At 40.5% G+C, this 19,280-nt stretch overlaps 1 protein-coding gene across 1 annotated transcript in view; it reads right to left on the bottom strand.

Moving 5' to 3' along the window:
* col16a1 (collagen, type XVI, alpha 1) overlaps positions 1-18,123 on the bottom strand; it is a 42,159-nt gene extending 24,036 nt beyond the window's left edge. The window contains 8 exon segments of the mRNA XM_061665713.1: positions 264-329; positions 1,128-1,208; positions 2,190-2,471; positions 3,216-3,339; positions 6,507-6,624; positions 6,712-6,780; positions 13,712-13,821; positions 17,887-18,123. Of these exon segments, the coding sequence (XP_061521697.1) occupies positions 264-329; positions 1,128-1,208; positions 2,190-2,471; positions 3,216-3,339; positions 6,507-6,624; positions 6,712-6,780; positions 13,712-13,787 (816 nt within the window). The 5' untranslated portion in view covers positions 13,788-13,821; positions 17,887-18,123.
* Between the last annotated feature and the right edge of the window lie 1,157 nt (positions 18,124-19,280).

The following is a 19,280-nucleotide window of genomic DNA, read 5'->3' as shown; positions in this document are numbered from 1 at the left end:
GCATTTGACAGGTATGAAATTCACCATGGAAATTAGTGTAGAAGAAATTACTCCCATAGGTTGCATCAGGCACTCTTGGCAATGTTTTGACATGGCCTGTGGGTACTGAACAATTGCTACTTGCAATCTAAATCCAACAAGAATGTTTAGAAAAGAAGTAGAGTAGTTTAAAGAGACAACAGCCGGTGGGGTTAGGAGATGTACAAACCATTAAAAACTCTCGTAATACCGAAATTGGTCGGTTTTTGTGTACTATTTGTTACCTGGTTAAAAGTGTTTTCCAACTCATTCTCTGCGGCCCGTCGGCTCTTGGAGGCATCCAGTGGGCACTGTCACCGTTGAAGACAAAATATTCGAACATTATTTTAGTCAAAATACTCTACATTTTGTATTATATATGAACTAAACTCCACTAATTAAATGTTGACAGATAGAGCTACTCATCTACCTTTATTAAAAGTACTTCAGCTCCAGGCCAGACTTGATTTACATTGGGGGACCAGACAGAATACAAAATAATAACTAAAACTTGAATGCACTTCATAAGAGTTTAATGCTGTTTTACATTAAATACTACGAGTGAGGAAGAAAAGCTGCGAAAACATTTGTAACACAAATAGGGAGTGGACGGACGCTACTGATACTGTTCGTAACAGTGAACAACACAAAGAACATGGTTATGAAATGTCAACATTTTGAAAATAACCACGATATTTTCTGAGGGATAAGCTCATCACTTTGGAACAAAAGTCAAAATAAAATGTTTCTTCAAGGTCATGCTACATTGGGCAAAACTTTCTGAGATACCACGATCATATATTGTATCATGTATGGAGAGGCTCGAGCTGAATTGAATATTTTATGGTGCATGAGAGCACATGTATGGTCACATCTGAACAGGGTTTAACAGATCAAATTGCTTAGTTTTTCGGATTTTGGGGGGAAACCATCAAAGCAATCCTGTTGGCTGTTGTTCAGACCTTCTGCGTATATGACGTTTAAACCATATTTAGGTTGAGAACGTGAAGACGTGAAGGTGTTTTATTTAGGCAGGTACCCTACTTAGCTTGTTGGGAAGAGCAACAACTAAAGGGTGAAAAATCTTGAAGCAACGAAGAAAATCTTACTCGAGCTCCTGGTATCTCACAGCAGGTCTCCTGGCTGGCAAGGGATGGATCACAATAGAGCACCACCTGCTGAATGTCCATCTGAGAGAGACAGAGGGAGGAAGATAAATAATCTAAACGTAAATGAGGCAATAAACAAAGTTGAGGGCAATTAAGCGCCAATTTATTTAAAGTGTGAGCAAAGCACTTTGTCAGGAGATTTTTGTGTGCCTGTGTGTGTATGAATGCCTATTTCCCGTGTTAACCAAATACCCTGCATGCTTTTAGACTAACGAAGTTAATTGATCTTTAAACTAATATAAATGCCGGGATTACTGGATCTATTCAGTGTTAATAGGCCCGGCTCACGGCAGGCTCATTCTCCCAGGTAGTCTGCTTGCTTTTTAATCATGACTGAACAAGATTGCCTCATCGAAAAACAGCACCCAGGAGCAGAGGATATGGCGCAAAGCACACACTTAAATACTAATATACACACGTGCAAAGAGAAAGATTTGTCAGAGCAAAGGGATTTTCGAACAAATGTTATTCTCTCATTGTCCAATGGAGACAATTCAAATAGCCTAATATGCTTTAAAAAAAAAAGTGTACCAAGGGTGTGTTATTTTTATAAAGAACCACCAAGTCACTTTACGTTCTGTATGTTCAATCCCAGAAACAAATGTCGTATCCGTCTTTATGGTAAAGTATAAACAAAGATTGAATTAAGAGTAAGGTGTGTAATAGTTTAATAGGTGTTAAAACAGTCAAACTAAAGGTTTCTCTGACTAAACAGAACAGAGCAGGCCAGAATATGTTGAGAAATTACCCAACGCAGTATCTTAAAAAAAACAACAACAAATGAATTGATTAAAATTCATTAGAAATGTCCATTACGCCAATAAAGTTCACTATAAATCTTAATGACCCTCATAGGTTTAAGGAGCGTGTAAAACTGTTAGCATTTAAAGACTTGTGCTTGAGATAGTTTTGTCGAACGCATTCAATAAACCAATTAAAAATGACAGTCACGCACTGCATATTATATTTGGAGCTTGTAGGAGATTCAGCGAACAACCTTACCAGTACAGGCCTGGCGTCTGTAGCCCGAATGCCCAGCAGAGTATGTCCATCGGTGGGCAGTTTTTCACGGGGCTCCAGGGGCTGCGTCTCGACGGGGCTGCAGTCCACGAGGAGGGAGGCAGAATCTTGTTGGACGCTGAGGGCCACCTTGTGCCAGCGTAAGTCCAGGAGAGATCCCACACCCTCGTTAGTGAAAACACAGCTCACCAGGTCACCTGTGGCGTCTGCCCGTCTGGCTCTCAACGACAGGGTGCCATCTGGACCGTTGAGGTCTATAGAAAGCTACATTGATGGTGAAGAATGTCATCAGAACGGGAGTTGTGGTTGCCAAAACACAGACATATAAATATTCAAAACTACTTGAGGCTACTAAATCTGAAACCGACAGGCATCAGTGTCAACTAAGAGTAATATCTACATGCGACAACCACTTCACGGAGGTGTAGAACACACACACACACAAACGCGCACACACACACGCACACAGGGATGATTTAAAAAGGAAGACATTAATTACACACACGAGCAGTAGACCCAATAAATCATTCCTAATGAGGAGACCTGGCCTCCATTCATCATATATATCGAGTATTTAAATCTGGCTTCTAGTGATTATAGGTACTCCGAGGAATCCCTGTGCTTCATCATGCATTACACATACATGGATTTCAAAGAAGGGGAATACAGTAATGCAGAACATGATTGAATGGACGAGCACGAGCAAGATGTCGAGAGAGATGATTCAAACGAGGAATAAGGTGGGTTTAGGCAGCTGGAATGAAACTGGGAAGAATTGTAAAGGTTTGACAAAGTGACGATGGAAAGGAGATTTGGGCTGCAGCAAAAAAAATAAAAATAAATAAATGTTAACAAAGGTAACTGTATGAGAAATGATGATAAATGAGAAAATATATTGTGGAAGTGAGATATAGAGACAGGGGAATGGAATAGGGATGTTGAGGGGAAGAAGGGAGGGAATGTGGCTCTAAGAGTGCGATGATAAAGGCTATTCTAAGAAGAAAAAACCTGAGGGTATCCCTGCTCATCAGATATCTGGAGGAGGTAGGTGGTGTCCCTCAGGGCAGTCTTCTTTAATGCCAAGGTGAATATCAGAGTGAACTCATCAGGAAGGCCTTCAGGAAACACCTCACTGCAACACATAATTTACGTTTATTTTAGCTGTGGGACAATTGTTAATGACAAAGTAAGACTATTAGTTCTGAAAACTACAAAAGTTTTGACTGGATACATTATTCAAAATGCAGCTGATTCACATGGGAAGCGATTTCTTCAGGACAAGGGGTAACAAAAGATCATTGAAAGTGGAAGGTCTTGCTACTGTCCAGGAGGCCATAAACAACCTGAGGGTCCAAGATAACAAATCAAAGACATCCCGGACGATAACTAAAGTTCAACAAGTTCACATCCTCCGAGAATGGTGATCCGATGGTTAAAGCAGGAACCTGTCGGATTTGTTGTCAAAATTGCAAGTACAACACACTGAATGTGTACTGGCACATTCGAAAGCCTTCAAAAATAATTGCCCACACCAGCACCTCTTTAGTTAACATTTCACATTTAGTTCACTTTTTTTTTATTCCACAAGCATAGCACCATTAAAATGTCAAAGCCTCCTTTGAACAGTATCATGTTAAACTAAAATGTCACATTGTTTTTTATTTTTTTGTCTTTGGTGTGAAGACAGCCAAATCTTGAATAAAGCAGTAACGGAGCAAGAATCAGGAGAGCATTGAGGGGTTAAATGTGTTCACAATTTAATCCCAAAAAAGCCATTTTAAATGACAGAAAAAATATAATTACCGTCGCTACATGATAGATCAGCAAAGGTTTAGGGTTTGGATGTTTGGGGATATAAAGGAGGTATAAATGTATCATACAGCATGTGTTCTAGTAGAGGAAAAAGTATTTTTTTTTTTAAATACAGTAGGCTTCTGAGAATAAGACTATGAAAAACAAAAAGGCTACCATCAGATTTAGTTCAGCTTTTTTCAAATTAAAATGATTTTTTTGGGCGGTTCAAATGTCCTCCGATCTGCTTGAAGGTAAAATGACATGGTGGGTGATGGTTTGTACCTACAGTATGTGATCTTATCTTAGCTTATCTTATATTGAGCATAGAGCCAACATTACAATGCACAGCACACAATGAGTCCATAACCCTTTGGCACTAATTTTCATACCAGATACAGCCCAGCAAGCTACATCCCTCAGTTTGGTCAAGGGCACCTAAACACACAAATTCACACAGAGGATTATTCACTGCATGAAGGTGTATTGAGGGGTGAAGGGTTCACAAATAACCCCGGTGAAATGCATGCCCACTGAGATGGCAAATACTTTAAAAAATCCTACAGCCATGTCTTTGTTTTGCACACATACCACACAGACACTCAGAAGGGTCGATGTTGGCTGATGGTTTCCTACCCCATGAAGTGATTTATGACGGAAGGAAGATCATATGGAAAATGTCCAGCTACAAGACATTACAAAGGGTGAAGATGGGTAGAAGAAATTTTTTTGAAATTAGTAACAAATAGCAACTCTCATTTCGTGTACATTGTAAGCATCGCTGTCACTTTTTTGACGAGAATCACCATAATTTTACAAACATCATGTTTGTAGTGAACCCGTAAAAAAATAAATACAAGTATATTTTGAATATCATCTTATAGTTTTTACTCATTTTGGAATCCGGTCACTGGAAAGATCATAGTTTATATTTCCATCCAGTTCCAATAATTTTTATCTTATCCAGGGTGAAACCACTGGTGGCTGAGGTTTGAGACTTGTGTTAATATAAAATAGCTCCAGTATACAATGTTTCATTGTTTCATTGTTGTTTTTCAATCCACTTCCACATCTTGCTCTTTTGTATTCAGAGGCATTTTGCACCAGAAATCCACATACTTTTTTTTTACAGGATGCAGACTCTGTTTAAAATGTATTCAACAGTTATTCCCACTGACTAATTCTGCCATCGACCTCAATAACACATTTAATGCATAAACAAAAAAAATCATCATGCTAGGCAATTGATCCTGTTTTAGCTTTCTTAGGATGTTTAGCCTCAATGCCTTTTTTTTCCTGTTTTGAATTGCACTTTGCACTGTATAATGCAGGACTAATGCATGTGAAATATTTTGATTGCGATCTGGACCGCGAGCCCTGATATCAGACAATTGCTTTTCCCTCTTTTTGATGCACTCCAGCGACATAAAAGAAACAGCCCTAAAGCAATCAAATCCTGTTTTGCTGAGCGGTGGCCATTTCACTGGCAACAAAGAAATGAGACCGCCAAGAAACAAGTGGCTTGAATTTGCTGTCACTCATTTGTGAGTCGATTAGCCTCTAATACAAAGCAAACCATTAGTCTCCCATTAGTGTACATACATCTCAGCCTTCTGTCAGGCTTGTTGCGGATGAATTAAAAAGCTGCTTGAGTGACAGCACGCCATGTTTTATATAGTAGAAGCACACTGAGACAGATTTAGCACATAAGCACAAAAGCATGTAATCGCACGCATAGAGCGAAAGCCAGAGAACAAGCCTCAGGGTTTGTTCTTGATGTATTGACTTATTGCCTGGATTGGAACCTTTAACACTCCTGTTGTCACCGCAACATCCTTTGATCGTCCTTCTCCCTCCTGCCTGCACTCTTATTTTCTAAGGGCCAGAGACATTTTTGTGCAGTGCGTGGGCGAAGGTGAATGACGGAAGCAAATGAAAAAATGAAGGGAAAATTGTGCCTGAACGATCGTGAAAGTCTTCTTTACTTAAGACCCATAAAAGCATTTCCCTTCAATTTCTGGGAGGATGCACACAAAGAGAGCCAAGAAACTGCAAAACAGCATGTGAGATATCATTCAGACAGTTACACAGCATCGATCAAGTGACATAATTCTGATTATTATTTTTTTCCCTCCAGTGTTGTCCAATTCGGATATGGCTCATGGCAGCATAAAAAATAAAATAAAACAATGCATGCAAGTCTACTACTTACTTACTTTCCAGTTCAAAGAAAAAGTTGCTTTCTTTAAATTCTGTGAAACTGACTAACTAAAGCTGGTACACAACAGCCACTGGACAGTGTTGACATGTTGAGAGGAAGTTCAGAGGCTTCCTAGCATTCTGGTCAGTAATGGCATGAAAAGAAACAACACCGCAAAACATAATCTGCTTTAACTTTCTGTGTGAATCAGACTTCCACAGTTGTGAACTCTGCATTTTTGTGGGCTGCTCGCTGTGGGGGAGCGTTAAAGGCCAAGACACAAACAAGGAGCCTTCGGTTAAACTTACTCAGTGGGGCGAATGAGGGGAGTCTTGCCCAAACGGAGGATGATGGGTCCGCGTGGGTTGCGGATCTTCTTGACGTCTTGATTCTTGAGAAGGGAGAACCGCCTCACCAAATTAAAACCTGTGAACGGCAGTGGCCTTCGTCAACATTCTCTCACAAAAAAAAAGAAAAGAAATTTGATAAATTGCATGCAAGGAAAAGTATCACCTGTGATATTGTCCCTGGGTGAATGAGGGAACTTCCATTCATCCACTTGTAAGGATGGGCACTGTACATCTGGAGAGAAAAATAGTCAGCTGAAGGTTAGACAAGGAAAGCAATTTGATAAATTCTTCAGTTGACAAGATGAGAAGATAATGCATGTCAACAGTACTGTCTTAGTACACCTTGTTCTAGTCGATGACGTACAGTGGCTACAATTGAGATGTACAGAGAAATATTGATCTGGAGAAAAGGGGATAAGAGGGTTAGGCTGTAAAATGAAGTCCAAAAGGAGAGTAAACCACACTGAGCTGGATGAAATGAGGCCAAAGCTACGCTGAGAGGAACACAGCTCAGTTTGACAGGTTGTCTCGCACTGCGCTTGATGGACATGTTCTCACCTTGTGTCAAAGGGGGGGCAGGGTGGTTTTACAGGAAAAAGAAACTGCTGCCAGTCAATTCAGCCTGACAGACTAAAAAGGAGGTGAGGTGGGAGGATGTGTGATGTGTGGGGGGAAAAAATGGTCAATTACCGTATTTTCACGACCATAAGGCGCACTTAAAAGTCTTACATTTTCTCCAAAATGGACGGGGCGCCTTATAATGCGGCGCGCCTTGTGTGTGCACCGAGTTCCAAAATCTATAAATGTTGTTGACTGGGAGCATTTCCTGCTGACACGCTGCTTATATATAGGAAAGGCGAACGTGACTGAGGACAGCATGCGTACGTAAAGGGGGAAGGGTGCACGTGAAAGGAGGACGCTAAAGGCATGCCCCCAGTAGGTATATAGCGCCGGTATGTGCATTGTGCAAAACAACATCGGTTTGGCTAAGGACCCCCGAAAATGGCACCGATGAAGAGACACGCTTACGAAGCACAGCTTAAACTGCAAGCTGTCAGTTACGTGGAGGAACATGGGAATCTGTTCATTTCGGATACAGAACATGAGGACTTTGATGGATTTGTGGATGAGGATTGATCAAAAAATAACATGAATACATTGTTTAATACTTCAATAAAGTACAACCGAACTCAGTTTTGCTCCCACTGCCTTTTTAAAAACATTGATTTAGCGTGCATGCATGCTAGTGTATGTTTTACTATGCCTGCGCCCAATAATACGGTGCGCCTTATGTATGTGTTAAATACAGAAATATAACTGAGACTGCGCCTTTTAATACGGTGCACCCTGTGGTCGTGAAAATATGGTACAGTGAGACATGGACCTTGTGAATCACTGTGATGCACAGTAATTGATCTCTTTGGGGCCGAGATCATAGGCCTGAGCAAAACATTATACCAGGCTCACATTTCTTTTGGGGAGAAAAAAACTAATCTTTTTTTTTTTTATCAATCTTAATCTTCTTATGGTGAAATATACTTTGGTATCAACATTCTTGTTGTACAAATAAAACCAATATAAAAATGGAGCCAGGCTTCAAACTTGCTGTAGTTGAAGCTGCGAACCAATTGCCACTCAGTGGGGAATTTAACTGACTAAAGGTTTTTGTGTTTTTCTTTATGAAGCTAAATCAGAAGCAAGGCTGAGACCGGGCCTTATTATTAAGGGACTAATAAACAAAAAGACAGAGTGGAGCCTGAAGAAACAACCTGCTTTATTAGGCCCTGAGAATGAATGTGCACCCCGTTTGGAGTTCTCGTTTCTTCAGTTTAATGGAGTTGAATGTAATTGAGAGTTTGGATGAAATAGCCAGAGCAGGCCACAGCTGCTTCCAAGCATGCCACATGTCAGGGGCTAAAATTACTGCAGAAATTATGGCATCATTAAGAATGAGGAATTGAATTTCACAGAGGCCTGCCGGTGACAGAAAATGTAGTAAGTCGTCACCTATTCATCTTGACACCCTGCAGCATCTGCTCAACTCGGTGCCAAGACATTAGACAATGATTCAAAGCGTAGCACATTGCGGCCCGTCTGCATGCGCTGCAGGTTGTGCTGTTGTTGTCGTCTACTTGCACAAATCAAGGTGCGGATAAGAGATGTCACATAAGGATGGATTGGTAAACAGAGAAGAAAAAAAAAAGAATCAAAACACTGTATTTTTAACTTGGTCCTCCACTGATACCAGCTTCTGCAAAGTCAGCACAGACTGAAATCTATGCGGCATACCAAAAAAGATACAGCACATATATAAACACAGTCTATATCTTCATTCAGCGTCTCCCAATTCTGGCATTTTGATGTCAAGAAATCTCAAAGTTCTTTGCTGCTTATCCTTTTGTTTTTCTTCTTTTGTTTTTCATCAGCGCCTCACCCCATCGCCGTGTTGAGATGAAAGCCTTGTCGGCTGTGGAGAGATCGTGACCACAGGCGAGCAAGACAGGCGGGACCAAGAAAAGCTGAACAACAGTTGACAAGGCGATGAGACGTAGGGAAGATGATCAGTGAGCATAATAAAAAAGTAGACGAGGGAAGGGGTTAAAAAGACGTTTGGGAGATATGTTACTTAAGGAGGAGACCTCAAAACACATTTTACATGATAATACTTCTTTATTTTCCAAATAAATTCAGTGAAACCAAGATTGACCTGTGGTGCAATTGTCCAGATATCATGAATGAGATTGTGGTTAACACGTCTGCATCACAGTTCTGAGGTTCAGAATCAGAATCAGAATCATCTTTATTTGCCAAGTATGTCAGGGTTCGAAGTCAAGCGTTACTGGATAGAACATGAATGGATTAATAATGTTTGTTTCTACAACGTTTCATTGTGGGATGTTACCGTCCTCCAGCAGTACACATCAAATGTTCATTTTATAATTGAGTTCAAAGTTCAGCCTAAGCATTTTATTTTTAATAAAGATTTAGAAATATTTTAGATTTAAGTGCAATGTAATTCACAGAAAAGTTACAACTTTGGGAGGTTACAAAAGCAGACTTGTTCTCAATGCGGATGATCATAGCTGCATTAACATTTATTATTATAGTGAAAAATCTGAATTACTTTTTTTTTGTTTTACATTAATGAAATTGCCATTTGACCACGTAAAACTCAAACAGCTTATATTTAAAAGGGATTTAGGCCTGCTGTTGTATAAATGAACACATTGGGGAAATGGTATATTGCTACATATTTAGAGTTGCAGGCGATTGTATTGTGGACTTTAGAAGTTGGCAGAAGACACATGGCATAACTTCAAGCCCATTTCTATTTTAGCTGCAATCAAAGGGGAGCAGTTGCCTGTTGACAATCTTATTAGTGCAAATTAGGAAGGGCACTCTCCTGCTAGTATCAGCATGCAGCCTTGAATGGATGGGACAGACTTCTTCCTTTTTAAAGAGTTGCAGTTGAGTCCTGCCAAAGCGAGTAATGATACGCTCGCAATCATGCAACACACAGCAGCTAAAGACGTTTTAGGTCTTTAGATGAGTGACACAATGTTGTTTGCGATTTTCACTGAACACGGAGTGTCTGTTTTGCACAAAAGCATTTTTGGTTTAGATTTGTTTATTTGTTGTTGTTAGCAGGTCTACTGCGTTGGTGGTTACAATAAAGGGCATTTATTGTCATCTAGTCTCTCTTTGTTTTCAGTGCACATGCTGCTGACAGCAGATACTGCCAGTGTTCCAACAGTGTTGTCTGACAAAAAAACAGGAATATGCTGCTAGGTGCTCCATGATCTTTTTCTTGTGAATGGTTCAACCAAATTTGCCCTCTGCTCAGTGGGATTCTAGTTGTGCATGTATTAATCAAAGCGAGAGAATTCATAAGAAACAATGATACTTCAGACATTTTGCATACAAACACTTTAACAACATGGACTAAGAAAATATTTCAAAATGCTAAATATGACAAACTTATCTTGTATCTTAAAAGGTGCAAGAGTGCCCTTATCTTCCACTGCCTGCCTGTGGCAGAGGTCACTGAAACCTAGTAGGTTCTCTGTGAGCTTCCCTTGGATAATACACTGGGTAAGAATGTGTTCATTAGGGAGAGGATGTCAGAAGTGTGACCACACCGTGCGGGTTTTAATAAGGGAGGATACTGACTTATTGAACGTGCTTTACAGTGTGGTATTCACAGATAATTGAACTGGGCTGCTGATCAGCAAAAAGTCTTTCTCTCTCAGAGCCTTCTCCGCAACCTCGGGCCATAAAAGTCATACAACGCATGGGGGGGGGGTTGCTGTTTGATGCGTGATGTCGTTGATTTAATACAATGATTCTACATTGTCTAAGAGGGGATGGAAAATAACATACTAAGAAGGTAATAAAAATTTAGAGGGGGAACTAAGATTGCAATATATTACAGTGTCACACTTTTGCTTATAGGCAAATGAGAACGCATGAACATTCCTGGTCGTTATCCAGAGATAAAAAGTGCAGTTCAGAGGAGTGGAAAAACATAAAACGCAACCCTTTGGAGGGGTAAGCTCCCTCATTTGGGGCCCTGGCCTAATTTTATTTTATTTTTATTGGAACATACACGCATAGGCTTTCAGAGCTCTCTAAACTTCTGTTATTTGAGATGTTAAAAAATCCATTCTGTCTTACAGTTGGCGTATGAAGGTAGAGAGAATGGATAATTATAATGGAAAAATGTTCATGATAGAAACAAATTGGTTTAGTAGATAAGATAAAAAAAAAAAAAAAATTGTCTTCAGGGCACACCATGCAATATTCCAGAGGTCACCAAAATGGTACCCCCAAAGACCAGATGAGTAGCCTGCTGCCTGTAGCTCACAAATGATGGTACATTGTGATTTTCCAGGAATGTTATGGAAGTGATCATTTGAAAATGTAAACACTGCAGTTGCATATTGATATTTATGTTTCCCACCTTGTTAACTCAGAGTTGATAATTATTGTGAGAAATCATTACCATGATAAGTGTCTTTACATAGATGGATATCATTAATCATTAAACAATAACATAAAATTAAAGGTAATTTGAACAAATTTGTTGTTTCAGAATTATGCATCAACTGGGTAACCCTTCGCATGATGCAGTACCCAAGGACGTAGCTCTCAGTTTCAAAAAGACTGGTGAGGCCGACGATACCTTATTTCATATCATGAGCAAGCTTGTCATTTTAGGAAGCATTTCTTAACTACACTACAGTGATTCTTGGGAAATATTTTTAGTTTTCACAGCTACGGCCATATTTCAAAATTGATCATATGCTTGAGGTAGACAACTACTTGACACACAAAACATGTTTATAGTCATACAGCATCTGCTATTTTTGGGAAGTTGACTGAGCATCAGATCAGCAGATATATGTGTGAACTTGTGGTCTAAAGAGCCCTCAACGCAATTCAATAAGAACAGAACAGAAATGATGTGTCAAAGAGAAGCATTTGATTGAAAAAAATGCATAAACAGCTGGGCTCAACAATACTCAAAAGGTCAAGAAGTTCATGGAGAAATAGACCAACCGCAAGCATCTCACTAGGTTAAGTTTGTGCTTCGGGATACCGAAATCTTCGGGACTAAAATACTGAAGTTTTACCACAAAGTTCAAAGTGCTGGTCAGTGGTCGCACTCAAGAATGGAAAGGCCAGATTAGATTTGGGTTTTTAAAACTATTCTATTCTTTGGGCAACTAAAACCATGATTACCTTGCACCAAAATGATGGGTGGAAAGGATTATGGTGAAGCTCTTTCAAAGTATTGTTCACACGTCCGACTTTGATAACTTTAGCACTAATGTGTATTGATGATGTATAAGTGTCAGAATGAATGGTGAAAGTACCAAAAGCTCACATTCAGCCAAATGCTGAAAAAGTGATAGCAAGACTGATAATGATCTGAAAAGTGCCACCAAGGCAAACCGTGACCCTCTCATGCACGGAAATTAAACATGCTTCAAATATCCTGAATCCAAATAAAGCAGCTTTTCACTTTTGTTTGGCACACATACAGGTAGCAGCACAAAACACAATGCAGTTTAGACAGTGACAATAGGGATAATTCCAACATAAATCATAACTTCAGACTGCAGAGAGTCTGTTTTGCACAAAAACATCTCACTTTACCAAAGCAATTTGATTTGCCCGAGAGGACCGGTTGCTTAGGGTGATATGCCGCGGTTCTGCAGCACGATTCTTCAACACCAGTTTTAATTAAACCTGCTCCACAGATGTAATGTCAGCAAATTACCAGTAAATTGAGATTTGGATGAGTCAGAGGAATAGTCATGACAGCATTTTTGTGTAACTTGCTGTAGTAAAAATGTTACGGCTGCACTTGAGACATTACTTTCTCTCAAACCACTCCGGCGGAAGCCTCAAGGGCGCTAGCAAGCTGGCGCAGTCTCGTCTGACTAGCCAATGAGGGTGTCCCAAGAGGGGCTCCTCAAAGCTTGTTTTGAAGCTCCAGGAGCTGCGAGGGACTGCCATTGCACCCAAGTGATATCACGAGTTTGCCCCCGAGAGCACGAAGACGAAGCGTGACTGCTTCGAACGAAATAAATACATTGAGGAATAAAGAGAATATGTTCACCTCTTTACCCACAATCCTGACAGTCACTGTATGAAAGAAGGTCAGTCAATCAACACATTGAGAATGACTGAGGGCTCCTGAAGAGAGAGGCGGCCGCATATTTTCGCCACAGAGTGACCACCCTGCCGCTAACAGCCAGCAGCTGAAACAAAGTAATCCATAATTATGCTCCATATAACACGAAGCGTTGAGCCGCATCGGCTCAGGGTTAGAAAGATGAACCAGTTGCTCAAGCAATACTTTTTTTCTTTTTTTAATGGTAGGAGAAGGAACTTTAATGAAGTGACCAGAGATGCAATCAGTTGGAACAGTTAAGATATTTTATGTTTTGTATTTAGTGCTTTCGGTCACGTGCTGCTAAATAAGAAATAATTGGGGGGGGGGGGGCATTGATTGCTGCTAGAGGTATCAGTTTACATCTTCAGCAGTGCCAATCTGAATAACAGTGGCTAGCTAGGATAAGAATGATTTTCGGTTACGTTCTTGAGTGTATATTCACATGACCACGTTATTCTTAGAGCAGAATTAGGATGCTCACCTTGCTCCGATGGAAGCGTTTCACAGGATCTGAGGCTGACGGCCAGCAGAGTCAGGCAGGAGCAAAGAAACCACATGCTTTCACCCGTCTCGCCTCACCTCAGCCTCCACCTGACGGATGAACGCACACAAAAACGTCACGCTCCTACCAGTATTCTACATGCACACCCTTCTGCATGTTTACACCTCCATAATGATGCGCCACTCCGTCAGTCTCCAATAAATGTTGATGTTTATTTATGAGCCAGTCACAGTCAATGTGTTAATGATGTACTATGGTGCAGGCTTTGTTAGAGGCATATGAATTAGCCTCAATGTCGCTAATTAAGGAGCGTAAGTCCATCAAGTCTGATCATCATCATTAGCCCATCCATCTGGTTGGCCTTTCACTGGGCTTCAGCAACATAAAAAAAAAACACATGCATGTAAATACAATATGCCATAAGCATGCATCAGTTGAGTAAAAAATGAGCAAGAAATATAAACCAGGGATTATTAAATAAGCATCATTAGTATGTGCACTTGTTGGTCCATTCTCACAGGCATTGTACAAAGTTTGTAGTCAAATCACCAAAAAAAATTAAAAAAAAAAAATTAACTTCTGGATGAGTCATGGAAGTGTTGCACCAGATGTTTGCTTGTGACCCAACAATAAAGGCCAGATCCACTCAAGCTATTTCTACCAAACCATTCATATTCAGTTTCCACAGTCGCCTTACCTTCTTCTCGCAGATAAACATGACAACGCACACACAAAACCACACCATCCATCCACTCTGACTCACATTAACACATCATCCACTGACCCGAATTTGCCCCCAGCATGTGCGAGAAGCTCATAACTCTGCAGTGTTTACAGGTACAGCGGCGCCCTCAAGGCAGGCGAGTGAGCAGATTGTCTCCCGTCGACACACCTGTCCTGTCTTTCGGGAGCAATGACCTCCACCTCGGTGCCCCCCTGAGGGTTTTTTTTTTTTTTTCTTTTTTTTTTAGTGTGGCCCTGCCTGGTCGAGAATACGGCCCGTGATTTCCATTTAGCGTGACCTGACCGCCGACTGCATTGCAGCCGGGTGCTGTGGATAGTGCGTTGCAGCACAACTGTAGAATGCAGAATTTGATCAAGCTAACGTCCATATCAATGCTGTTATGATGCTATAGAATAATATATTTTATGTGGAACCAGTCATCCTGTTATGTTTGTCCAAGTAGTTTGCTGCTGTAGAATCCAAACGTTAACATGAAGAGGAAAACCTACCAAACTTTAATGTCAATATTACTGTACTGTACTTAATGATACATACCTTCAATGCTGACGAATGGATAGATTGATGTTCCTAAATTGTCTTGCCCCACGTTATTCTGATTAATATGTTCAGTTTTGGCTGCTGTTAACACAGGTGTACTTCATTGCCTTGTTTGTATTATGTTAAAAAGGACAGCTTTCCATGTTTAAAGCCTAATGAAATGTTTGGTCACAGCACTTTATTTTCACAGGTACACTCCATCCCTGTGCAAAACAATTTTATTGTAAAATAACAGTGAGGGAAACATTATGAACTACATTTCCCCCTGCGCCTGGATGGGAAGAAGGTTAATCAAAGCCTCCGATGGCTGTTTGAGAACTCTAAACCTGCAGCCATTATAAACAGCCAGATAGCACATAATCATAATAATAAGTAAGTTCACAAATACATAATGCATCATGTTCCAGAGAGTGATGCATACGAAACAGCTCATTGCTATAATTTTCTGGCTGTAATCCAAATACATTTTGTTAAGCTTCCTGAGTTTCAGAACCACGAAGCTGGCGAGAGGAGATAAAGTCGGGCCACTGGTCTTTGCCGCCGCACTCTCCCTAAGCACATTAACAAAAAAACTAAATGTTTAGGTTACTGCAAGAGAAGTCAATACTACGAGAGGGAAAATGCCTGTTTTGAGGCAAAATCCTGAAGCCACAGGAGGATCAATGACCAATAATAAACCTGTCACCGATACAATTGACATATTTCTTTCAATCCAAGACCAACTGTCTCATAATTTCCACTACAACTCATGGCCAGGTAAGCGTGGTCTGTGCTTTGCAAATTTTAGACACATAATTCATCATTGTACTTGTTTAGACAGGAGTGACAGCTTGTTTAGATGTCGTTGCTACAGCCTGCGAGGAGGACATATAGTAGTAAAACTCAAGGACGTTAGTAGCTAGCTGTTTGGACAACATTTCTGTGGAGACATTGGTACAAAAATACAGCATATGTCAGTCAGGCAATAGTTCATCAGGTCAACTGCTTTTGCAGCTGTTTCTCTTTTCTTCGAATCAAAGAAACATCCTGCTCAGCAGATTTCCCATTGGGCTGACTGTAGACCCTTTTAGGATGAACAACAGCGCTTCGTATGGTCCCACAAAAGGATTTGACTTTATGGGCTGTTGCTTGAGAAGACATCTATTCAAGTACTTATTTAAGGCTCTCACAAAAACAAAAAGACTTAATGCTAACAGGCCTGCACACTTGCTCTTCTACTGCATTGGAGTTGGAATAAACTAAAGCAAATATACCCCAAGCTTTGATAGATTCCTCTACATAAGCAATAATTGGGAGCAATAGAAACTTACAAACTAGCTGAGGCAATACCCCAAAGTGTGCTGCACTCAGGATAGGCTGAGGCAAGTTTTCACGAGTTTTACATTCTGGAAAGTATCCAACAGTTTGAATATTCAGTAATGAGAAACAGGCCAGCAAAGTTGCAGAGGAAGAAGGAGGGGGGGAAAAGGCAGGACAGTTAATCGCAGGCAATCCTCAGAGGGAGTCTACTCCAGACTGTCTCAAGTTACCGTAGACATGGACACTTTCAATATGTCCGCTTACAGTATGAAAAAAGAAATCCTCTCATGACATAAACTGGTTGGCCCAATGCCCATAATATGCATGGCTGGGTCAGCCTCACCGGAATGCTTTCTACACTGATTTCTGATGATATATGCACTGCTGGCCTGAATAAACAAAGACTCAAAGGAGTAATGGCCCCAAAATGAGGCTACAGTTTTCTTCTTTAAAAAAACCCACTAACAAGTGTGTGTGTTCACTGTGATGGGTAAAACGCAGAGAACAAATTTCATGTGCATCCATGCATGTTCATGACAAGAAAGGTGATTCTTCTTTTTCTTCTTCTTCTTCTTCTTCTTCTTCTTTGGCCACAACTGCATGGGTGGAAAATAGCGAGTTCAGGATCAAATGTGACTTTAAATTAATGACGATACAAATACAGTATGTCATGTTCTCATGGCTGCATAACCTTGGCTCGACAGTGGCCCGGAGATTCTCAGCCATACAGCAACTTTTTTTTTTTTTTCATATGTTATGATAATTTAATAGCAGAAACTGTCAATTCAAATGCTGAAAACTCAACACCTCAGGGAAGTACAAGCAAGGGGATTGCAAGGGCATTGATTCAAAAGCCAGCAAACATGAAGGGGCTGACGAAAGCAGAAAGCAGAAGTGACTTTGCGATCACAACCAACTTTTACAAGATACTTTTGAAGCCTGACATTGCTCTTTGTTCATTGCAGTGACTAGTTCACACACACACGAGTTCTCTACTATGCCACAGCGCGGGTGTCGTTTTATTTTCCATGCTTCCATGCAAGCCTTAGTCAGCAACATCTTGGCGACATCAAATTTGGCTTTCATAATACTAATATGGAAAGAATAAAGCATCGACGCACATCACTTTAGCCAGCAGCTCTACAAACTACACCGTCAGGAATAGGGTTACAGTAATACTTGATTAGACACTCCCATAGGGCAAATTATTAAAATCACAGCTCTTTACACTTTTAACTTGGGCAAAATAGGTGGAGGTAGGTTTCCAAATTGTAAAAAAAAAACAAAAAAAAAAACATCAATGGTGCAAAAACAGTATCTTAGGGTACCACCATGCTGCAAAGTTATTGACAATAAAATATGATTCTTCTTCTCTAAAGTTGACAGGAACTTTTCTTTCCCCATTTTTTTTTTTTGCAAATGCTTTGTAGTTATTTTTTTCCCAACTGCTCTTTGCCAAACAGTTGAAGGACTAGTTGCTAGAAAACAATTCCCACAGAACGTTGCTGTTGCTGATCCCCTTTCACGGATCGTTATGCGCGTGTCATGCAATTAACAGCGCATTAATACATACCTTATAAAAAACTTTGGATTAAATCCACGAACTTGTAAATTGCACGAATCCGCCAATAAACGCGTACATTTGCACATATAGATCCGATGGAAGTCGAAAAGTAATCCAGTGCGTTGAGTTCCTTTGATCCTTTTTGTGACTTTTTGTCTCGAGGCGTCTTCCACGCAGAAAAGGAAGAAGAGGAAAAGTCACGGCGAGAGTGGGTGTCCAACTTTTCCCCTCCCCTCTCTTGCCGCTGCTAATTCCCAAGACTGCCCCTCTTTTTTTCCCCCGTCTCAAAATCTTCCCCTGCATGGCTCTTTCTTTTCTCCTAGTTTTTCCAAGGGAGATCCCTTGATGACATCACCGGTCGGGGGCCTGCCTCTGATCTTTCGAGCATCTTGCCTCCAGGCCTGTGGCCTTTCCTTAGCTCTCTCCTTCCATCCTCATTGCCTCACACTGTTTGATTCATAGCTGACTGCATGCTAAAGACAGCAATGTATATAGATGATTATGGCCTTATAGCTGCTTGGTTGATAAGAAGAATTCACGCTATTATAATGCGTAAATGCATCATGCCTACCTTTGATTGATGGCAGAGTCCCCCGCCTCCATATTGTTTATTGCCGGGTTTTATTGAAGCAATCCATAGAGGCTCCAGTTGCAGCCCGTTTGGCTTTCGAGATCCCTTCCCTTAATAGCCACATCAATTTCGTCTGGTAAATTGTTCAATAGGCAAATACCACGTGGGTATTTATCCTGGGAGTCCCCCACTGGTGTTCCTGTGCAGCAAATGACGGAGGCTCATATCATATTTATATTATACATTGAGAGGGCATCCATACTTTACGATTACCTTTAACCTTTAGCTCAGGAAATATTTCAGCTACAGTCAGGGGTGTACTTCCCATTAGGCAAACATAGGCAGTTACCTGGGGCTCAGAGATTTCCAGGGGCTCCCAAACGTCTCATAAAAACTGATTAGTTAAGTTGTCTTCAATTTAAAGTAATTATTATCATTTTAGTCTTAATTCACATGCTTAAAAAAAAACATTAGAATGTCTAATCTATGATAATCGTTGCGACTGCGCCCCCCCTCGCTTCTCATGCAATGGACTATTCCATCTTCTTACTGCACTTGTGCAGACTTAATCCGGAAAAACGACTGTAAAATAAACTTGTAGACGCTTCAACCTTTTTCTTGGCGACACCAAATATGCATAACCAACAGCAGCAAGTCGACGTAGAAGTAGTTAGCCGAGGAGAATGCATTTGGAGAAGTAGAGTAGAGTGACATGAGTGATGCTTTTCATCACAAAGAGTATTAAAGCATTCAAAATGATAAATTGGGTTTGCAAGATCATTTGAGATGAAAATGCCCAAAATGTCCTTTTTTTTTAAGCTAATCGAGTTGG

The sequence above is a fragment of the Phycodurus eques genome, chromosome 20 (genome assembly GCF_024500275.1).
Source record: "Phycodurus eques isolate BA_2022a chromosome 20, UOR_Pequ_1.1, whole genome shotgun sequence".
Lineage (NCBI taxonomy): Eukaryota > Metazoa > Chordata > Actinopteri > Syngnathiformes > Syngnathidae > Phycodurus > Phycodurus eques.
The sequence above is the reverse complement of the archived record's forward strand: the minus strand, read 5'-3'. Positions and strand labels throughout refer to the sequence as shown.